Source organism: Bos indicus, chromosome 5 (assembly GCF_029378745.1).
Source record: "Bos indicus isolate NIAB-ARS_2022 breed Sahiwal x Tharparkar chromosome 5, NIAB-ARS_B.indTharparkar_mat_pri_1.0, whole genome shotgun sequence".
NCBI lineage: Eukaryota > Metazoa > Chordata > Mammalia > Artiodactyla > Bovidae > Bos > Bos indicus.
In genome coordinates, this window is record NC_091764.1 from 66735790 (window position 1) to 66759735 (window position 23946).

The following is a 23946-nucleotide window of genomic DNA, read 5'->3' on the forward strand; positions in this document are numbered from 1 at the left end:
TGAGAGGGATTAGTGCCCTTATGAGAGGAGGGCACTCCTGTTTCTTCTCTCTCTGCTCTTCACTGTGTATAATACTGTGAGAAGATGGCCATCTGAAAACCAGGAAAGGGGTTCTCACCAAATAGTAGATCCGCTAGCACCTTGATCCTGTCCCAGCCTCCAAAACTGTAAGAGATAAAAGTGTTTGCTATTTTAGCCACCCAGTCTGTGGTATATTTGTTATAGCAGACCAAACTAAGACACTGGTTATCTCTAAGTTGTTATTTATTTTTTCCATTTTGATATAATGTTTAATTTCATTTACTTGTTTGCAGAGTTACACACTCATGTAGATCAAAAATCCAAAAGTAAAAGCATAAATAATGAAAATTCTCTCACACTCACACATCCTTCAGCTGCCTGATTCTCTTTCCCAGAGACAACCAACATTATCATTTTCTTCCAGAGACTTTAAAGCAAATATATGTTTGCATTTGTGTGTGTACATGTATTCTTTCTCTTCCATTCAAATAGTAGCACAGCATACATGGTACCTTGGCATTTTAAACTTTTATCTTAATAACATGTCTTGGGATCATCCTGCTTACTATATACCTTCTTCATTCTTTTTTTTTTTTTTTGGCAGAGCTGTGCAGCCTGAAAGATCTTAGTTCCCTGACCAGAGATTGAAGCCGTGCACCATGCGGTGGAGGCTCGAAGTCCTTACCACTGGACTGCCAGGGGATTCCTCATCACTCTTTTTAATAGCTCCATTGTACTTCTTTGTATAAATTATCATAATTCAATTAGTACTCTGTTAATTAGCAGTTTTGTTGTTTCCAATCTTTTGCTATTACAAATAATGCTGTGATAAATAATTTTTATGTGCATCATTTTACATGTATGTTAGCTTATGTCTGTATGGAAAATAGACTGTGAGTAGAATTTCTAGGTCAAAAGGTATGGACCTATATCATTTCGATAGATACTGGTAAATTATCCTCCAGAGGGTGACCATATAATTTATCATCTAAACCAGAATTTTTTGATAGTGAAAGTGGTGCTAGTGATAATTACACTGACATAGCAGGTATAAATTGGGACTATCTCAGGCAAATCATTATGAAGAGTTTTCCAGTCCTTATGGGTTCATAAGGACAGTTCATACACTATCAGATAAATATTTTTATCTGATCTATTTTATCTATTTATTTTTGATCTATTTTCTATTTATTTTATCTATTTATTTATTACCTATTTATTTTATCTATTTCCTATAATTTTTCCAGCCCAATATGAGTTTGCTTACCTCAGTATTGACAAGTCTTAACAAGTAGGTTCAGATACACAGAAAAACCAGACATCACTTGAAGAAACCTAAAAATCTGCCAAGTCAGGATTCACAGCAAAATGGTCATCAATCTTATCTGGGGATGAGCAGGGCTATAGCCTTCTTGGGTGAGTACACACAGGCAGACTAGAATATCTGAGTGAATGAGAGATCTATCAGACTTTCTGGAAGCTCAGTACTTGCCTTCACACCAACTGATGACCATGAGACTAAGGCAGGTCTGGATCTCAGAGCCTTTCCTGGATCAAGCAGAAGTCATTGACCTCAGCCATCCATTGCATAAGCTGATGAAGATGCTATGGCACAAAACCTAGAACTAACTTCCCTATGACCACCTCTTCGCACTAATATGAACCACTTGAGCCAAGAACATTTATGAATTCATCACTGTGAGAGGAGAACCCACACATGTGGCCTTATAGCGGCCATGAGACCTCTTCTGCACTTACAAATTTTAAAATCCTTGAAAATCTTGAGGGGGAAAAAGCTCATTATGGTTTTAATTAGAATATCTTTTACTTTGAGCAAGGTGTCTATTTACTTTTCTGTGAATTATTTATACCTTGAGTTATACCCCTGCCCTTTACAGTTTAAATCATTGGACAGGACAGAGACCTGGGGCTTTATCCCCAAACTTTGCCCCCAACCCGTTACACTGCACTGTGGAAGATACCTGCTCTTCATGGAAGCATCTATAGGTATAATCTAGTACTGGTGTTCTCTGGCACACACACACACAAAAGATGTCTCAATTCTGATTATTTCTCTAACAGAGAGTCTTGTATTTAGCTTGGAGATTTCCTATTGGGGGATTTTAAATATGGTTCTGTGGTCTGAGTGACGGCCTCTGACTTAAAGAGGTTCATCCCACAGTGAATTGTCTCTTTGGAGTCATCTCACCATGTAGCCTCGTTCAAGAAAGACATACCTCTGTCCTTCCAACGGAGGAGTCTAGCTTGCTCTCACTGTGACCATACATTCATGTTTAATATTCAAATAAGCTAGAGAGTTTCTTACCTTTATACAAGAGTCAGGCATAGTTCATCCATCCCCTAAATTCCAGAGGACAAAGGCCATGGTCTCTGTCAGGTTCTTTTTAACCTCCCTAACTTGCTGTAAGGTGAAGGAGAAAGAAGTCTGGGAAGAAAGAGTAAGATAAATATCTTATGATATTGCTTCTATGTAGAATTTTAAAAATGGGTACAGATGAACTTATCTACAGAACATAGAGTTACAGAGGCAGAAAACAACATTATGGATACCAGGGTGGGAGGGTAGGGAGGGATAAATTGGGAGACTGGGAAAAAAGAAAGGAGAAAAGTGACAGCACACAAGTCAGTGGAAAGGAAAGATGTCTCAGCACACTAACAAATCTCTCTCTAATAAATTTTCTATTCCTGCCATTTGTGTTAGTCTCCTAGACTCCCCTTATAAATCCTTAAAGTGAGTGTTGAGCTGAGGGTTGCAAAATGGGCTTCAGCGTCTCTTAGAATGTCCTGCATAGAGTGTCAGGCTCCAAAATACCAACCACGAAACAATCACATTTAACATACCATTAGAGTAATAACAGGAACTATAGGTCTCAAACAAATTCGGATATTCCTTTACGTGTGTAATTAGGTATGCATTTGTGCAGAATTTAGAAAAGGAGCATGTGGAGAGGTAATTTTCACAGCATTTCTACATGTCTTGGACTCCCCTTTTCAAGGATATTGGCAGAGCAAACAGCCTTGGAGCTGGGAGATAAGATTCTGTGTGTCCAAGGGCAGAATGTTGTTCAGCATGGTAGATAGAGAACCTCTCCATCCCAGAAGACACCCCATGATAATAAAGCTTTCTCCTCTACCCAGAGAAGATTTTCATATGTTCCAAGGCAAAGATAATGTCTCACTTTGGAGAGGAGGATGGGAAAGTTGCCATCAATCCTTAAATAAGATCGGAGTTTCCTGAGCTCCTTGTTCCTCCTCTGTGACACAGATCCAACGTGTGTTCAGCATCTGCCCAGATTCACTCTGCACTGATGCCCATGAACTTGAGGGACAAGGGGAGCCAACATGAACATAAAACACGTTGCCTGCTGTGCTCTGAGAAATTTACTGCCTAGATTCATTTGGGTTTGTTGTTTCCTTACCGGCCAATTTCATGGAAATTTGACACGTCAGCCTAGTAGTTACACTGATATTTGGGAACTGCTTAACCCACTTGATGGAGAAGAAACAAAGATGTGGCATCTGTGGCGAGTTGCCCCATTTTCTTTCTCTCTCTCTCAGGAATAGAAGCTCAGAATGTTAGCTATCCAGCCCCAAGGCTTCCCAAAATAAAAGCATCTCCCAGGTTTCCTTGCAGCTAGATGTGACCATAGGTCTAATATTTGATCAAAGAAATGCAAAGAGAGGGGCTTCCCAGATGGAGCTAGTGGTAAAAATCCCTCCTGCCAATGAAGGAGACATAAAAGACACAAGTTCAGTCACTGGGTCAGAAAGATTCCCTGGAGGAGGGGGTGGCAACCCACTCCAGTGTTCTTGCCTGGAGAATCCCATGGACAGAGGAGACTTGTGGGCTACTGTCCATACCGTCCCAAAGAGTCGGACTGAAACAACATAGCACATACAAAGAGTAGTCTGTGCAACATTTAGGAATTGTTCCTAAAAGAAGCCTGTCCTTCTTTTATTTTCTCCTTATTGCGGGTTGGAATGCAGAAATGCTGACTGGAGATGGAGCAGACATATTGGATTGTGAGGTAAGCATAGGAATGGGAGCCACTCTTTTCAGAGCGAAAAAGTGAAGGAACAGGACAGGAGGAGCCTGATGCTCGACACCGTGGACCGTCGCTCCAGCAGCCTTGGGCCACTGCCTTAGACACTGACATAAGAGGAAAATTAACTTCTATTTTGTTTAAACCCATGTTATTTTGAAATTTCTGCCACTCACGGCCAAGTCTACTTCTAACAATATGCGAGATGTGAGAATAATATTTAAGATGGATTTATCTATGCAAGAACTACTCTTTCCTCATCAGAATTTAAAAAACAGTGCAGTGCCTCATTGGAAAAAATTTTGGAGTACCCCCACGTTTCACACCTTGCAAAGTCAACTGGCCGTGAGCTTCTTTAGAACCTCATTCCTATGGCCTGCTTCTTTTCAGTCTAACATTTCCCACACAGATCACCCAGAAATCTGAAGATCACTATCAATCAATCAATGCTCACACAAACTAATAATCAACATACATAGTGGTTTCCATCAAAGTAAGATTTAAGGCAAAGTATTCTAGGAATTATTAGCAGAACTCAGACATTTCCCTGGGTTATAATAAAATCAGCTGGTAAACCAAGTGCACTTGATCAAAGGTTTTTAATATATATATGTATAGATAGATAGATAGACATAGATAGAAATCTTAAGACTCTGGAGCCATTAGCCCTTTTGGCAACATCAGGTTGAAGTCACTGAGTATCATTCATACGTTGTCAGTCATACACTCACTCATTAAACGAATTGTTGCGTATATTCCATTCCTCCTCCAGGGAACCTTTCTGACCCGGTGACTGAATACACTCTTGGACCATCAGGTACAGTTCAAGACATTGGTGAGCAGGACAGTCCATGCTGTCACTGATTTCACATTTTTTTAAGGGGAATATAATAACTAAACAAGAAGGGAAAAAAAACAAGATACACTCAGTATTAATGATGGCCAAGAAGAAATAAAGTTTTAAAAAGAGATATTATAAAGGGAATAAACTGTTCTGAAGAGGCCAATTTGAGTTGGATGCAAAAGGATGACCTATTCAACCAGGTAATATTTGAACTGAGAATTGAATTATGAGAAGGCTCAACTCCAAATGCAAACATGAGAGAGCAGAAGGATCCCACTTGAGGGAACATTTTAGAAAATCTCTAAAACAATGAGTAATGAAACTTTTTTGAGGAACAGACAGAGGCCTGTCATGACTGAAGTAGATAGTAAAGGGGAGAGAGGGGTGAGCTGAGTTTTGAGAGGTGGGCAGAACCAGTTCTTGTATTTATAGCCATGGTGTACTAAAGCCTGCTTATATAGACATGAGAGATCTCATTCTTCAGTTCTGTGAGATTGTTGCTAAACACATCCCTGATTATAAATTATATAAACTTAAAATTAAATAAGTTATATTTAAAACAATGGTAATAAATCCTCAAGACATTATTTCATAATTATTTTACTAAATCTTATTATCCGTGCTCCTAAGGTATTTACATCAATTTTATCTGTGTGGTAAAAACACTACATAAGAATATGCTACTGCATCTCTGTTCTCAACTTCATACTCACATTGGTAGCTTGAAATCTGCCAAAGCAGGAATATTTACTCCATGGAAATCAGCAAACACCACACATCAGGAGTGAAGTCAGCAGGTTGTTAAACATTTACCACCATCCCATCAACAACAGCTACAGCAGCAAAAGCACAAGAAGGACTGGTTTGAAGCCAGATGCCTCAGAGGCAGGACACCAAGGTCAGTCCCAGGGCTGAAGACACTTTGGGGCAGAGTGGGCTCAGCCACTGGTCACTAGTGCTATGGCACCAAATCCAAGCAGATCAGAGTAAGATTCTGTCTAAGAAGAATCCAAAGTCAAAGCCAGGGGAAGCTGCCACAGTAGTGGGGCTTACAAGTAAGTGCTGGCACTCAGTTGGTCAAGGCGAATACCACCTCTTCCAAAAAGCACTGCCCCCAGGTGGGAGTGATCACCCCTCCCTGACTCAGGTAGCATCTTGACTTTACATCAATAACTAAACATAAATTCTCTTGCCTTATTTTCACTATTCTGTCTCCTCCTTCAAGATTAAGAACTCTCAGTCTAGAGACCAAATCTTAGTCTTTCTAAATTCCAGGACTAAGCATGGTGTTTGGTTCATTATACTAAGTGCTCATTCATATTAGTTTAATCAAGAATGTAGAAAAATATGTACAAAACTGTTCAGATCCAAAAAAGTTTGGGGAGAACTGAAAACTTCATCAATAGGGGAATTAATTACATTATATTTTATTCACATAATAGATATAGTCATAAAAATTATTTTTTAAAATCATAAACATTTATCATACTCCAAATACACACAATTCAACTCATGACTGATAAAAGTAAAACATAAAGTCTTGTATTCCACATTGTGTAAATATGTCAGGAAGCATGCAAAAACAACAAAAAAGAATGAGAAAGAGGAATTTTCTCTAGTTATGGGATTGGGAGAACAGGTTTTGTTGCTGTGGTTGTTATCTTTTCCATTTAAATGTATATAAGGAAGGAAATTTGCAAGGAATAAAGGAGCTTGCCTAGAAAAATTTCCCAAAGCCATATTGAATTTCTAATTAGACATAAAAGGCTATCCCTCAGTTTTTCTCTTTCTGTCTCCTCCTCTCTGGAAACAGAGAGGAAAATATACTTATTCTGTATTTAAATATTTATTCAGTACTAGGCATTTTGCAGAGGCCATCTTATTTAATTCATTCTAGAATCCAGGGGGATAGATTTTGGATATTCATGTTGTATGGATGAGGAATCTGAGATATAAGCAAAAGACCTGGGGTGGTGATGTTAGTCTTGAGAAAAATACCCATTATCCTTTCCCGTTGTTTCTTGAGTGAGAGAAGAGCCTTCTGTGGAAGGCAAGGGTGGTATAAACACCTCTGTCCACTCAGAGATCCCTGGTCCCTGTAGAGTTTCGGTAGGCTTGGCCATTTGAAAGCTACGGTCTTAGTGGTTGTGATCATTATTCATAGAGTAATTAATTTGAGAGGCATGCAGCCCAGTTACATGCATGATCTTAGACCTTGATTTTTTTCTAATTCTTTTTGCATCTGTCTCACTGGTGGGAGGAGGGGAGCTAGCTGAACTCTTAAGATTGAGACGATACTTAGGGGGACTAGAAGTCAGTGAGATTCATCCATACAACCTAAAAATATGTATTAAAGTTTTGCTGGAAAACAGGCACTATTCTAGTTCCAGGTATAAATGCTTCCCTGAGTTTATGTTCTTTTTAGGATTAGTAAAATTACAGGGATAAATTCAAATTTACAGCTGTAACAGAGAACATGAAAGAGACACACATGATACCATATGAAGCTTTCCCCTGGAGGTTTTCTTGATTTAAGAATACCTAGATGAAATAGAAGGGAAGAATCTGGAACTGTCTGGAACCTTCCAGGCAGAAGGAGAAGCATACGCAAAAGTCAAATATGGTAGAAACAATGGGGAATAAGGTTGAAGATGTAGCCAGAGAGCTAGAGAGAGCTAGACTATGCAGATTCTTATAGACCAAGTAAAGAGTTGTTTTTTTTTTTTTTTTTTTTTTTTTAATATTTTTCCTGGAAGAATTTCCAAGCCAATGAAGTATATAATAAAACAGTGCTTTTCTATGAGATTGCCAGCTTCCCTGGTGGCTCAGCCAGTAAAGAATCTGCCTGCCATGGAGGAGACCTGGGTTCAATTCCTGGGTCAGGAAGATCCCCTGGAGAAGGGCCTGGCAACCCACTCCAGTATTCTTGCCTGGGAAATCTCATGGACGGAAGAGCCTGGTGGGTTACCGTCCATGGTGTTGCAAAGAGTCAGACACGACTGAGCAACTAACACTTTTTATGATATTTGCATTATAACAAATCACTCCGACTGGTGGAATGGAGGGCAGGGAAGCATAGCAAGGGCAGTTCAGAGGTAATTACAGTTGTTCAGGCAAGAAATGGACATCTTGAACTAAAACGAGATAAAGAAAATGAGATGCATTTGAGAAAGACTTGGAAGGTTGAAAGAGTCAATTTAGATATGGTGGGTGAGGGTGAGAAACAGGTCAAAGATGACTTCTGGGCTGCTGAGTCAATGAAAATAGTGCCATTCTCAGAGATGCCTCCATGCATGCTCTTTTATGGTTTTACTTCTATTTTGCTTTTTAATTTATTTATTTCTAATTAAAGGATAATTGTTTTATGATATTGTGTTGGTTTCTGTCATGCATCAACATGAATCAGCCATAGGTATACATATGGCCCCTCCCTCTTGAACCTCCCTCCCACCCTATTCCACCCCTCTAGGTTGTCACAGAGCCCCGGCTTGAGTTCCCTGACTCATATGGCAAATTCCCACTGGCTCTCTATTTTACATATGATAGTGTACTGAATAAATATTTAAATGCAGTGACCCAGACATTTTTGAGATCAACCTAAGCAGAAGTTAAGATGAAGATCCATTTAATCCGTATTTAGTAGATGCACTCAAGTCATTTGCTGTCACTTGCATGGATAGCTATTGCTGGTTGTCTAGAATTAAGAAGGTTTTCCAGGAACACTCCTACTGTTTCTGTCCTAGGTCACTGACTCTTAGATTCAAAGTCAGAAGTCTTGAAAATGTGGCCTAAGTGTTCAGTTTTCTTCAGCCCCTGATTAAAACACTTTCCTTTCTGGAGAGCTAATGCACAACAAAGTTAACAGTACTGTATTGCATAAATGAAATTTACTAAGCAGGTGAATCTTAAGTCTGCTCAACACACACACACACATACACACACATAAGAGAGAGAGAGAGAGAGAGGAAAAATAAAATGGTAATTATGTGAACTGATGAGTATGTTAATTACTTGATTGTTGTGATATGAAAATCAAAACCTCAAGTTGTACAACTTAAATATATACAATTTTAACTTGTCAATTAATTATAAAATTGGGGGGAAATATCATATGCTTGGGCTGCTGCTAAGTTGCTTCAGTCATGTCCGACTCTGTGCGACCCCATAGACGGCAGCCCGCCAGGCTACCCCATCCCTGGGATTCTCCAGGCAATAACACTGGAGTGGGTTGCCATTTCCTTCTCCAATGCGTGAAAATGAAAAGTGAAAGTGAAGTTGCTCAGTCGTGTCCGACTTAGCGACCCCGTGGACTGCAGCCTACCAGGCTCCTCCATCCATGGGGTTTTCCAGGCAAGAGTACTGGAGTGGGGTGCCATTGCCTTCTCCGATATGCTTGGACAAGTCCCTTCAAATGAAAAAAAAGCAGAATTTCTTTCCTTGTTGGGAATATACTTGATAATAAAACACAAGGATGAGAAGGAATGGATGGGAAGTTAAGATTTCCAAGGTGGAGCTGTTCTGAGTGCAGACCACACCCAGGATGTAACAAAGGGGAGTGGTGGTTAAGCTTGCTGAAGTCTCAAAAGTCAGGGAAGCAAGATGCTCTGTGTTGGGTAGATTGCTCCCATAGACCTTTTCTTGCCACTGCAAATTTCCATCAGTGCTTCAGGGCCAGCATCAAAGACCATCTCTGTAATAACTTACCAATCATCTCCACTCCCTTCAGAAGTCATTGGGACACCCCTTCATCCCCAGAAAGTATATTTATGGAACTAGTGTAACTTCTTTATCAGAATATTAATTCTTCATAGCTCTGAATAATGAAGACTATGTTTTATCACCTGGAACGCCTCTAGAGTACTAATTCTCCATCTGCAGAGTACCAAATGATTACTGTATAGCTTGTTAAAAGGCCAGCTGGCCAGATTATGACTTGGTAGGTCTGGGATGAAGCTTTATAATCTGAACATTAATAGGCATCTCATATATTTCTAATGTAAGTATTGTGTGGATGTGATACAGACAGCACAATGCTCTGTGAACTGAACTGTATGCGGTAAAATTAGTAGAATCTACTTGTAATGAAATTAGTAGATGATTGCTTCTTGGCAGGAAAGCTATGAGAAACCTAGACAGTGTGTTAAAAAGCAAAGACATCACTTTGCCAACAAAGGTATGGTCAAGGTTATGGTCTTTCCATTAGTCATGTACAGATATAAGAGCTGGACCATAAAGAAGGCTCAGTGAGTACGAGTGAAAGTCGCTCAGTCGTGTCCAACTCTTTGCGACCCTATGGACTATACATTCCATGGAATTCTCCAGGACAGAATACTAGAGTGGGTAGCCGTTCCCTTCTCCAAGGGATCTTCCCAACCCAGGGATCGGACCCTGGTCTCCAGCATTGCAGGCAGATTCTTTACCAGCTGAGCCACAAGAGAAGCCCAACGCGGAAGAATTGATGCTTTTGAAATGTGGTGCTGCAGAAGACTCTTGAGAGTCCCTTGGACAGTAAGGAGATCAAACCAGTCAATCTTACAGGAAATCAAGCCTGACTACTCATTGGAAGGGCTGATGCTGAAGCTGAAGCTCCAATACTCTGGCCACCTAATGAGAAGAGCCAACTCATTGGAAAAGACGCTGATGCTGGGAAAAATTGAGAGCAGGAGGAGAAGGGGCGACAGAGGATGAGATGGTTGGATGGCATCACCGATTCAATGGACATGAGTTTGAGAAAACTCTGGGAGATGGTGAGGGACAGGGAAGCCTGGCGTGCTGCAGTCCATAGGGTCGCAAAAAGTCGGACACGACTTAGCGACTGCAAAACAGACGTATAAGGTATGGAATTGCAGTCCTCGCCGCAGTTCACGAAATGACCAGCAGGTGGCGAGCGATTCACACAACCCAGCAAGGAGGACGTCGCGTCTTACCAAGTACCAAATCCCAAACCAAAATCTGCTCAGGCAGTCGAGGGGAATCCTGTTTCCCAGGGTGATGGTATTCTTTTCTTTGCATGTGAATCCCCATGAGACAATGGCCCATCTAACCCCCAGGGCTAAAGTTATGCTGACCCTATAATTCAGCCTCTGGCCACTAGGAGCCATAATCTTGGCACTAGCAAGGGCGGGCCTCTATCTTGAAACTCTGGATGAGGTTATGTGCCTTCTGAAGGTTCTTCCAGTAAAGATCAGCAAAAGATGTTTGTCTGCTCAAAGAGGAAAGCTGTTGTCAGTAGAAGGGTAGATGACCATGCCTCTATTGTCTGTGTAGTTGTGTAGTTAGAGGTGAAGGCGGGGGAGGGGGGATTGATTGGGGGGTGGTTTACTCAGTCCCCTCATTTGGTACATGAGAATAGTCTAGGAGAAGGTGAGCCTTTTGCCTAAGGGCACAGAGCTGGAAAATTCCAGAACCTGGAGTCTCTGACTTCAAGTGACTTGCCTTTTCACTTCATTTGACATTCACTAGAGGTGGTTAGAGTACATCATGAGAAACGCTGGGCTGGAAGAAGCACAAGCTGGAATCAAGATTGCCAGGAGAAATATCAATAACCTCAGATATGCAGATGATACCACCCTTATGGCAGAAAGTGAAGAACTATAAAGTCTCTTGATGAAAGTGAAAGAGGAGAGTGAAAAAGTTGGCTTAAAGCTCAACATTCAGGAAACAAAGATCATGGCATCTGGTCCCATCACTTCATGGCAAACAGATGAAGAAACAGTGGAAACAGTGTCAGACTTTATTTTTTGGGGCTCCAAAATCACTGCAGATGGTGATTGCAGCCATGAAATTAAAAGACGCTTACTCCTTGGAAGGAAAGTTATGACCAGCCTAGATAGTATATTCAAAAGCAGAGACATTACTTTGCCAACAAAGGTCTGTCTAGTCAAGGCTATGGTTTTTCCAGTGGTCATATATGGATGTGAGAGTTGGACTGTGAAGAAAGCTGAGCACTGAAGAATTGATGCTTTGAACTGTGGTGTTGGAGAAGACTCTTGAGAGTCCCTTGGACTGCAAGGAGATCCAACCAATCCATCCTAAAGGAGATCAGTCCTGGGTGTTCATTGGAAGGACTGATGCTGAAGCTGAAACGCCAATACTTTGGCCACCTCATGTGAAGAGTTGACTCATTGGAAAAGACCCTGATGCTGGGAGGGATTGGGGGCAGGAGGAGAAGGGGACTACAGAGGATGAGATGGCTGGATGGCATCACCAACTTGATGCACATGAGTTTGGGTAAACTCCAGGAATTGGTGATGGACAGGGAGGCCTGGCGTGCTGCAATTCATGGGGTTGCAAAGAGTTGGACATGACTGAGCAACTGAATTGAACTGAACTGAACAGGTGTTAAAAATGTGTGTGTTTACTTCATTAATGTCTGCTCATGAACTGTCACACAGGAGAAGCTGGGAGTGATCATCTGGTTGGGGAAGAGGGCCTGGTTCTGTTTGCATCAACAAGTCCACTTTTTACCTAGACTGTGTATTTATTTGCATTAACCAAGAGGGTGACAAGGGGCAGGGATTGGGGGGTGGAGTCCACACTAACAGTCCATGAGGGAAGAAGGTAGAGGGCTCTCCACTGTTTTCAAACTGTGATTTAATGGACGTTCTTGTCTTTTACTCTTCCTTTTTTGTCTGCTAAACTAGAAGGTTACTGAAGGCAGATAGTCTTATTTATCTCTGATTATGTTCAATAGTTATTTGACCAATCAGTGAGCATATCCACCTTGATCATTTTGGAATCAAAGCAATATTTTCTAACCTCTGAGATGAGCAGAGCATCTCCTAGGATGCCTGCATTTATTTAACAAATGTATAAACAGTGTTCACTCAACGCCCAGCACTGTTCTCAGCGTTTTACAAATATTAACTCATTTAATTTTGTTTTTATTGCTGTGTGTTGAAGGTTCCATGACAATAACCATGTATCAAAAATTACCTTCTTCCCCTCCCTCCACCTCCTCCCCCCAAAGATTTTGCAAATGCTAGGGAAGAAGGTGGGGAGGGAGGAAATAATTTACTGCCCCACCGCGGGGGCTTACAGTTGCTCAAGCGGACCCTGGGCCCTGGCAGCCTCGGCTTTCTAGCTAACCTGGTGCGAGCAAACTTTCCGCTTGGCCGGCAGGGCGGGCGTCCAGGGCTGCGCCGAGGTGCCGACGGCTCGCAGCCACCGGCTGATTTATAGGCGGGAGCATTCCCAGGCCGCGCCGCAAGGAGTCGGGCTGAGCTCGGACTTCGGGGAGGTGATGATGGACACCGGACACGTGGCCACACAATGGGGACACACGACTGACCTCAGTCACTTCGGCAAACTGCCCCTGCTTTCCGGAGACGGCAGGAGCGTTTCGGGAGCTCCAGCTCAAGGGCCCGGGGGCGCCCGCGTTCCTCTCCCCAGCAGGTAGCGCCCCTTGCCCGCACTAGTGAGCGCGGGGGCCCTCGGAGCTCTCAGAGGCCTCTGAGCCTGAGTCTCAAAGTCCTTCCCTGAGGATGCGTGCCTCGGTGCTTTCCCTACTTGGCAAAGAAAGACACACGAACCATCTCCGCTTGGGGGTTGAGTCTGGCCCGAACGCGCTGGGAGTGAACTTTCCTGGCAGGTCAGATAGAGACACTCAGGGATTTTGCCCTGTCACCGGGAGGCCGGGCAGGGTGAAAGACGAGGAAGGGTCAAAATGGGGGTGGAGTGTGCGTGTTGCGTGTGTGGCAGGAGGTCAAGGGGCTGTGAGGAGAGGGAATCAGGGGAATATGGGTTTGGGGACGCCTAAATTTGAGAAGAGGCGATCAAGTTAGGGGGAAGAAAAATAACCGGGCTTTTTTTTTTTTTTCTTTCCTGCGATATGCAAACTGTCACTTCGGGTTAGACTGAGCCCTTATCTGACTCATTAGCATGAGCTGTGTCTAACGCGCTTAAACCCTCTAATTATTTATTATGCCGTCACGGAGCGGGTCGCCACCCCGGGGCGCACTTGCGGGGACGCAGGCGCAGCGCGCAGGCTGGTTGCACGCTACCCGGGAGAGACCCTTTTTGCCAGGGCCCCCGCGGGACGCTGCTCCAGGAGGCAGCGTCGCAGAGTTGTTGGGGGTGTATCAGAAGTGCCCTCTACCCAAAACTTACCCTCAGGGACGTAATTCAGCACTCAACTCTCTTCTGTACTCGCGCCACATCTTCTCTATTGCTAGCCGAAAGCAAGATTTTTGCAAAAATGGAAGGCAAACAAGGAGTAGGGGATTTGGGCGGAGTGGTGTGTTGGGTGCATCCTTTAAAGCGACCTCAGGGAGAACCTAAAGGATACAGGAGTCCTCCTTTCACCCCCTTTCCGCACCCTAGCCCCCCACTCCCCACCGAGTTCCAAGAGAGTTCAGAAAGTTGGAGGGGGAGGGGGAGGACGCACTGGGCTGACAGCCGGCCACTCACGTCCAGGGTCCTATTTAGAAAACAGTTTCAAAGTAAGTTAACCTCCGTCGGGTGTTTTTCCCCCTCCCTTTCTAATTGTCCCCCCTTCCCCCTCCCCTCTGCATTCGCGTCTGTTTTCTGTTCTTCTGCGTTGTGCCAACTATTTTATCTTTATTCCTTCTCTTTCTCCCTGGCCATTCATTCCTTTTTGTGTGTGTGTGGCTTCTCCGGGCTGATGTGCCGCTCGTTACCACCCACTGCACGCTCGCTCCTGTCGCTGAGGTGTTTCTATACAAACCGGAGCGTCCAGTTGTCATATTAATTATTACACTGAGTAATGACTGAAATGGTCAAAATAAGGGGAGAGTCGAGAGCGCTTTTTCTTGCTGCTCAAAGATTCAGCAAAGAAGCCGTGCAACAAAGCACTAATTGGTCCCCAGAAACACTCGGACAAGGCACGGAAGATAGGTTTCATAGAACCCAGTGATTGTGAAGGGGGGAAAGCGCTGAATGGACCCCACGCTCCCTTTCTAAACTCTCTTGCTGAGCAAAAAATGGACCTCTGTTTGAATACTGCCCCGATCCTTGAATACTATACCCAGCAGAGAAAAAATGCACCATTTATTGTAAGTTTTTTTTTTTTTTTTTCCTTCTCCAGCTATTCATGGGTTCTCTGTGAAGAATCAGCTGGTTTTGTTTACCGTGAAAGACCTTCACTTTATTTCCTTTCTTGGAGGAGGTGGGGAAGGGGGGAGGGGAGGAGAGCCATGTGCCTAGACCTAGAGGAGCTGGCCTACTGTAACAAAATAGGGTGTAACAAATCCTACAAAAGTTCAGAATGTATTGGTGCTTTGGAGAGCTATATAGATTAACGACTTTCTTTATGCTTATCCAAGGAAGGTATTTAATCATAATGTAAATGGGGCTTTAGAAAAAAATAAATAAAGACTTTGCAGCATCACTTCTTATTTGAAGAACTTCAAAAGGATTTGTGAGGGTGGCTGCAAATTGCCTCCTCCTCTCCCCACAGCTCCCCTCCCTCACCAAAAAGCCACGAGAAAATAATAGTTTGTGCTTTTTTTGTTTTGTTTTTCAAGCTTTTCCCCCTCCCCTCCCTTTGTAAGGCGTATTGAAAAAGCAAATAGATGGGTTTGGAGCCTGGATTCCTTAATGCAGGTGCAGGCCTGGCTGCTGCGACCCAGAGGCTCAGCCAAATCCCCTCCCCTACTCCCACAAGCCATCCCAGGCTGGTCGACTCAACCCAGGCTGGGCAGCTTCTGAAGTAGCTTTGGGCAGGGTGCCTTGGAGAGAGTAGACTTCATAGTAATGAACTTCTCTTTTTTCCCTGGGTAGGACAGTGTCAGCACAGGCTTGGGGCAGCAAAGACCCCAAGACAGATGATAGCTACTGGGAATGGGATGTCTGCTATGAATTTCCTGCACACTCACTTTTCTCAAAGTTCCCCCTGGTTTATGGGGTTCACAACTGAAGGTTGCACTCAAAATTTCCTGTTCAAGTCAAGGCTCTAAGGCCTGTGTTCATCTTTGTATTCTCTTTGCCCTTTATTCGGGATCCACTCTAAATAGAATTCTATTAAATGATTCCTTCAATGGGAAACCTAGTTTCACTTTTAACATGAACTCCTTTCCCTCCAGAGAAAAAGCACAGAAGCCACTGTGAGAAAGAGACGAGGCCTGTCTCCTTTCCACAGAGAGAAAGCGAACAAGTAGGGAGCGGGAGTGCAGCCTGTGAGAAAAAGTGGCCTGGCCTCCAACAGGGTGGAAAGAAGATGGCAGGAGATTCAGGGTCCCAGCACCTCACGTGTCCCGGGTGGCTGATCCCTATGCATCACCAAGAACATCAATTCCCCATGTAGATCCTGATGTCGAATGCAGTTTTCATCTAAGGGATCATCTACCTCCAGGATTCCCTAACATAGAAGAGGGATCTGAAGATCCAGAAACTAAGACCTTTTTGCATGGGAGGAGAAAGAGGAACCTCTCCACTTCTTTGGGTGTGTGTGCATGCTCAATCACTCAGTTGTATTTGACTCTTTGCAACCCTCTGGACCGGACCATAACCCACCAGTCTCCTCTGTCCATGGAATTTCCTAGGCAAGAATACTGGAGTGCGTTGCTAGTTTCTCATCCAGGGGATCTTCCTGACCCAGGGATCGAACCTATGTCTCCTGTGTCTCCTGTGTTGGCAGGCAGATTCATTACCACTGAGCCATGTGGGAAGCTCTATATTCTGGGTAATTCACACAAAAGGGGGTCAGTGTCCTGCCTCCCTATTACAACAATGGCAACCCCTGTAAATTGTGAAGGGATCTGCAAAGTGAATTTACAAACAACATCCTATTTCCTTGACAGGTAAGCAAAGGGAGTGCCACTACTCCATTTATGGATGAAAGTATGGAACCCTGGGTGTTCCCAGGTAGCACTAGTGGTAAAGAATCTGCCTGCCAATGCAGGAGACATAAGAGATGCAGGTTCAACCCGTGGATCAGGAAGATCCCCTGGAGGAGGACATGGAAATCCACTCCAGTATTCTTGCTGGGAGAATACCATGGACAGAGGAAACTTGTGGGCTACAGTCCATGGGGTCTCAATGAGTTGGACATGACTATGCATCTGAGCACTTCACACGGAACCCTCCTTTCATGAGTTATCTTCTTCTCCTTCCATTTCTAGATAAATGGGACCTTGAACATCCCTGTCAAGTAAAGCCTGGAGATTTACACTGTCAGGCCCACTGGGTGTCATTGGAGCCACAGACAGCTGGAGGGCAGGGCCACTGGCTCTGCTGAAGCCCATTCCTGGGCTGGCCATGAAACTTGTCTGTATTTGATCTGACTTGTTACTGTTTGTGTGTGTTAAAAAAATATAAAATTGGTTTCTCTATCACCACCATTTGCCAGTGAGCATCACCACCATTCCTCAAAAAGGACAGAAAAGACTCCCAGATGCTGGGACAGTGAGACATGGTGGCACTGACTCTCCAAGGGCTGGAGCATTAGGGCAGTGTGGTTCTAGGAAGCTGGGGGTCAAGGATCCTCTTCCCACAAACGCTTTCCTGGGTGAGCTCTGTGAACAGGGCCTTCCTCCTTATTTGAAAAAGGCCATTAAAATTCATCACTTTCTGTTTGACCTCCTCCTGAGCACTCCAGGGACATCTCTCTGAAACTCACACCTCTTGGAGGTAGGTGCTCTAACCATGGGCATGCGGATGAGGAAACTGAGACAGAGTGTCCCCTATTAGCTCAAAGTCACAGTTCTTAAGTAACAGAGCCTGGATACCAAATCGAGTCCCTCTGCCTTAACCCCCTGTGTAAAGGCTGGAGACCCCTGGGCCTGGGGCAGGAAGTGGCAGCTCTCTTAGGTCTGTGAGCGTGTGTGGGTTGGTGCTGGGGTGAGGGGGGTTGGTGGCTGGGAGCACTCTTTGTGTTTACTTGAGTAGGAGAAAGAGAAAGCCTGGAGATTTTGCAAAGCCTATAAGGAAACAGGCTGATGATGCAGGAGTAGGGAGGGATTTTGGCTCTGGACTGGGGAGGGAAGAATAGGGACAAATGTTCTGTGGCTTTGGCCGGAAGGATCGCAGCACCCGCTGTCTTTGCTCCTGGGTGGAGGCCAAAGCGTAGGGCCACTACAATGCGCGGCTTCACTAGTTGGCGCTTCTATTTGAGCGCCCATTGCGTGGCGTGTGTGTGTATGTGTGTGTGCGCGCGCGCGCACGTACGCGTGTGTAAGGTTGGGAGTAGGCTCTGGCCTTGACATTCCTGATAATGAGGATCTCTGTGTACCTGTGGAGCCCACACTCTGGAAGGAAACTGAGAACAAGTGCTGGCCATCGGCAAATTTCCCCGCTCCCAGACGTTTCTAAATGAGCTGGTGGGTGCATGTCTGGTTCAGAATGGGAAACTGAGGGCCTTGGAGACTGTTTAAGGTCACAACTCGAAACACTTTGTCAAGTGTGGAAGGATAGAATCTGAATTGGAACGGAGTTCAAGGCGCAAGATGTAGCCTAAGGTGAAAAATGCACTTCGATGCATTGCTCTTGGCTACCCACCCTGCACCCTGCCCTCAACCTCTATTTTACTAAGGAGGAGTGGACGCCGCCTAGCGGCCGCACCCGACATTTCCAACTGGGGCAAGTGGGTGGCGGGATGTGCCTGAAGGCCCTTTACTCTGCCGGGTGGTCCGAGGCTTCCTCCTGTTAGAAAGCGTGGGGGTGCGCCTCTGCTTTAGGCCTCATGGCCTCTTGTCCTTCCCAGAAGAGGAGACAAGTGTAATCTGGGAGCCCTCTCAGCTCCTTTTCTGCGGTGGGGCTCAGGGAGGGAAAGGCCAGAGGACGGAGTTCAGCTCAGTCCTGTCAGGGTCAGCGAGCCACAGGTTCCCGTCGGGGAGATGGCTGCGTGGGTGGGAGGTTTACAGAACTGAGCTTTGTTGGCACGATGCAGTCCTATGTTTCCTAAACCCGTCTATTTCAAAAGAAGAAATTGAGGCCGAGAAGAGAGGTGATTCATCTCTGGAGGCCCCACTCCCCACCCCCAGCACTCGCAGCCACTCACACATACCAAAGGCGGCTCCCAGGATCGGTCACCCACGATCATTTAGAAAGACCCATCTCCACAAAGGGCAGTTCAGTGAGAAGCAATTCTTAGGATGCCTCACTAAGAGCATTCCTGCACCCATAACCCGAACTGCCTATTTCTAGTGGACAAATCAACCAGATGGTTACGCTCTGCTTTTTTCAGCCTGTGTAAAGGTGACCTGAGACGCGCCCCAGTTGACTTCTCCCCTCATCGGAGCGGCACAGAGATGGGGGACCCGTGGTTCCGTCTGCGCCCGCGTTCCCTGCAGCGCTGTGTCCCAAGGAGCCCCGAAGCTGGACCAGGCTCTGGCCAGAAAGGGCCAGGGCCGAGGGCCCAGAAAGGGCGCCTGGGTGGGCGCCGTCCAAGCGGCCGAGCGTCGGCTGCAAGCGTCTCCTCCCCCCTCGCGGCGCCAGCACGCGGCCCGGCCGGGCTCGGCTCCCAGTCGCCTGCCACCGGCTCGCCGGGCACACGCCTGGGGCGGGATGGAGGCTGCGCCAAGGCACCCGAGGTGCCTGTGGCGGCGCCGGACAACCGGCGAAGCTGCTCCCCCAACCCTGTTCCCCAGCTCCATCACCTCCCGCATCTCTTTTCTCAGATCCCCCGTGGGTGGGTACACTCCAAAGAGCTCCCCTCTTTACGCATCCCCCTAGCCGGTCAGGAAATAATCCTTGCGCTGGGGGCGATGCTACAGGCGGGAGGTCACCCTGGAAGAGTATCCGTGCTGTACACACCTGTCTAAGCGCTGATCACACCCCCCCCCACCCCCAGTGCGATCACCTCCCTTCTTGACCTCCTCCACACTTGTTCAATTTTGGGGAGCATATTCTAGTTCTCACAACTGAATGGGACATTAGAGACCACCTAACCCAACCTTCTGTGGTTCCCAACGAGGAAACTGAGGCTCGGTGCGGATGCCGCTCAACAGGGTCACAGAGTTAGTGAGAGGATGCCTTGGTACCAGAACCTAAGTTTTAACAGTCACTTAGTTCCACAGAATTCTCCCCATCTTTCTGAACTTCTGGAGCTAATTTGCTTCTGCTCCCAATGACATCGGAGCCCCCCCCCCCCCAAAGAGAGTGGCAGTAGGGTAGGAGAAGAAAACAGGAAAAATGGAGTCCTACTGTCCCTAACCTCCACACTGCCCTGTGTCACTTTTTCTGCCCAAACCCTTGCCTGTGCTTTTTTCCAAGTTTTCAGGAGAATCCCGGGACGCGTCACCCCAAACCTGTCTACCCCTACATCTCCAATTTTCAGAGCTATCCGCCTATCCGGTGACGCTGGCCCCCCCTTTTCCAGAACCACCCCCTGGCTGCAGCCCGCCCTGAGCGCGCCGCCTGTTTATTCAGCCGGGAGTCCGGCACGCGCCAGGCGCACGCACTGCAACAACAAACCCGGCTGAATGGGGAGTTTGCAAGGAACGGGCGCAGGGAACGGGAGGGGGCGGGGGCGGGAGGGGGAAAGGGGTGGGGAGGGGATGAGGGGGAGTTTAGGGAGTGGAGTGGGAGGAGGCGGTAAGAGGAGGGGGGTGGGGGCTGCAGCCGCTCGCTGCAGCAGCGGGGAGTGGGGGGCGAGGCGGGGCCAGCGCTGCGCGTGGGGCTGGGTGTCCCGTTGAAAAGGCGGCCGCACTCCGGCCGCCCAGCACTCTCTCACTTCTGGCCAGGGAACGTGGAAGGCGCAGCGACAGGGAGCCGGCCAAGGAGGGCGAGTGAAAAGAAGGAAATAAGCAAAGAAAGGGGGTTAACCAAATAACACAAACAGCCCGAGTCGCGGCTGGAGAGACCGAGACCGGGCGCAAGAGCGCGCAACCCTAAGGGGAGAAGAACAGAAGACAGCAGAGCGCGCTCACCGCCGACTTTTGCTTCTGCTGCTGCTTGCTTTAAAAAAAAAAAAAAAAACAAGAAGGCGCTAGCGGCAGCCTCACACGCGAGCGCCACGCGAGGCTCCTGAAGCCAACCTGCAAAGGGAGGAGGGGAGGGAGGAGGCGGGGTGGAGGGAGGAGGAGACGTGTGCACCTTCCTCACTCCCACCCTAAAAAGTCTCTCCCGGGGATTTTGTATTTTTGTAACTTACCTCGGGACTCCAGCTTTATCTCTCCCCTTCTCTCCCTTCTCTGTTCGTGCCTCTCCCCGGTCCTGTCTGTGTACCCCTAGCGTGCGTCCCGCACCTCGTGTCCCCGCTCGCTCCGATCGCGCGACTCCTTGGCCGCCGCTGTGCATGGAGAGCTCTGCCAAGATGGAGAGCGGCGGCGCAGGCCCGCAGCCCCAGCAGCCCTTCCTACCGCCCGCAGCCTGCTTCTTTGCCACGGCGGCGGCACAGAGCGCGCAGCAGCCGCCGCCGCCGCCGCCGCCGCCGCCACAGCTGAGCCCCGCGGCCGACGGCCAGCCCTCAGGGGGCGGTCACAAGTCAGCGCCCAAGCAAGTCAAGCGCCAGCGCTCTTCGTCTCCCGAACTGATGCGCTGCAAACGCCGGCTCAACTTCAGCGGCTTTGGCTACAGCCTGCCGCAGCAGCAGCCGGCCGCCGTGGCGCGTCGCAACGAGCGCGAGCGCAACCGCGTCAAGCTGGTCAACCTGGGCTTCGCCACCCTTCGGGAGCACGTACCCAACGGTGCGGCCAACAAGAAGATGAGCAAGGTGGAGACGCTGCGCTCCGCCGTCGAGTACATCCGCGCGCTCCAGCAGCTGCTGGACGAGCACGACGCGGTGAGCGCCGCCTTCCAGGCCGGCGTCCTGTCGCCCACCATCTCCCCCAACTACTCCAACGACATGAACTCCATGGCCGGCTCGCCGGTCTCATCCTACTCTTCGGACGAGGGGTCCTACGACCCTCTCAGCCCCGAGGAACAAGAACTACTCGATTTCACCAACTGGTTCTGAGGGTCTCGGCCTGGGTCAGGCCCTGGTGCGAATGGACTTCGGAAGCAGGTAGGTGGCATAGGGGCCGGAACCGGGGGATTCTCTTGTCTTCCTTCTTTTTCTTCTGTAGGAGGGCGACTGCTCCCACGGAGATGAGGGGAGGGGTGGATTGAAAGGATTTGTGAGTTTGTCCTTTTCAAATCCGGGCGTGTAAGTTTCAGCCTTGGCTTCAGAGAGCGGCTTTGCCCAGGTCTCCAAGGACTTGCAGGGTAGGAGTACCGAGGTGGTATACCGACTCCTAGACTTGTCAAAAAAGGCGCTGTACCTGACAGATCTTCCTCCCAACCTCCACTTCCTCCCACCACTGGCCTCCAAGTTGACACTAACCTCTCCCCTTCTTATGTTATAGGGCCTGCACAACCTGCATCTTCAGTGCTTTCTCCTCAGCGATGTTGGAAGGGAGAAGAAAGAAGAAGAGAATAAGAAGAAAACAAACAAATCCAGGCACCCCAACCCCTACATCAACTAAGCGCCGCACGCCTGAGAAGCAAGGCTCTCGCAAAACAGGGATGCGCTCAGAACAGTATCTTTGCACTCCAATCATTCACGGAGATAGAGTGACTAGGACCCTAGGATGACTAGGATGCACGGATTGCAGCTTGTGTGCAAAGCAGTGGGTTCCTGGCGTAAGGGAGCAGCACACGCCCTGTAGGAACACCCACCCACCGCTAACAGGCAGAGCTGACCTCCCCGCCCTCTCTTGAAAGCGCAGTTCTTTGGCCTAGAAATGGGTTGGCGTCCTTCCTCTCTGTATGCCCCACCCTGATAAAGCTGTGGATTTTTGTCTGCAGTGAAAGTATGCTATCTGAAACCCCGACCCTCCCGGGGTTTTGAAAACCCCCAGCCTCTTGGGGCCCCCCTCCCCAATCTTCACTCCCTCACACCATCTTTTCCACCATTTTGATCATAGAATGCTTCCAATCTTTTGTGAATTTTTTTTTTTTATTATAAGAAAAATCTATTTGTATCTATCCTAACCAGTTTGGGGATATATTAAGATATTTTTGTACATAAGAGAGAAAGAAAGAAAAAAATTTATAGAGTTTTGTACAAATGTTTTAAAATGTGTATATCTTGATACTTTAACATGTAATGCTATTACCTCTGCATATTTTAGATGTGTAGTTCACCTTACAACTGCCATTTCCCCTATGTGGTTTTGTAAAGAACTGTCCTCATAGGTGAGATTGAAAGGCCATCAGATGTACTTCAGCACCAATGTGTCTTACTTTATAGAAACTTTGTTAATGTATTAATGATGTTATTAAATACTGTTCAAGAAGAACAAAGTTTATGCAGCTACTGTCCAAACACAAAGGGGCAGCCAGTTGGTTTCGATAGGTTGCCTTTGGGGAAATTTCTACCACTGCCCTTTTTTTTTTCTTACTGTTTTATTACAAACTTACAAAAGAAAATATCCCGTGTATAACCCTGTTTTATACAAACTAGTTTCGTAATAAAACTTTTTTCTTTTTTTACAAATGAAAATAATCAGCTGCCTCCAAGTCTTCTTTGACGCTACTGCCCCATCCAAGTTATTATCAAAATGCCAAAGGGAAGGGAGGGGGAGAGGGTGGTGTAAAGATGCTAAGTGGCAGAAATGACAAAGATAAGTGCTGTGACCAGGCCTATCTGAGGTGACTCTATGAAACTTGTACAAGGAGATATATCTTTACCTGTATATCTACATATATAGATAGTTTTCCTTGACATTTATGCTGCAAATGTATGCAGACACCTAGCAAATAGGTGGTGATTAACAGCTGCATCATCTTTTGATAAAACGTACACTGAAAAAAATCCCCCCAAAATGAACTGGAAGGAGAGGGTCCTCACCCCACTTTCTAACCCTTAGTTCCACTCTGAGTTTCTCATTGTGAAACTGTGGCAGGTCTGGATGAGATGATGAACATCAGGAGTGGGAGAAAGGATGGTGCTGCCTGAGTCTGGGCTTGGGGGAGGTAGCCCTGTCCACACTGCCAGGGGTGGGCGTGTTCTTCTCCCTTCACTGCCAGCCATGCATTTTCTACTCCTTTCTCCCACTGCACACTCTGTCCATATCGGTTTTAAGTAAAGGGTACGTATGATATAAATTTCTTACAGGAGTTAGATTTAAATAAATA

General features: G+C 46.5%; 1 protein-coding gene and 1 long non-coding RNA gene across 2 annotated transcripts; both read left to right on the forward strand.

Moving 5' to 3' along the window:
* The first annotated feature begins 15599 nt into the window (after window positions 1-15599).
* Window positions 15600-17225, forward strand: LOC139183161 (uncharacterized). The gene is made up of 2 exons (XR_011566665.1): window positions 15600-16330; window positions 17010-17225. It is a non-coding gene; the product is annotated as an uncharacterized lncRNA (long non-coding RNA).
* Window positions 17226-20493: 3268 nt separating this feature from the next.
* On the forward strand, window positions 20494-23314 carry ASCL1 (achaete-scute family bHLH transcription factor 1). Its single transcript, XM_019961196.2, has 2 exons — window positions 20494-21832; window positions 22173-23314. The coding sequence occupies exon 1, from the start codon at window positions 21125-21127 to the stop codon at window positions 21782-21784; it is 660 nt and encodes a 219-aa protein (XP_019816755.1). The 5' UTR covers window positions 20494-21124; the 3' UTR covers window positions 21785-21832; window positions 22173-23314.
* Window positions 23315-23946: the final 632 nt, after the last annotated feature.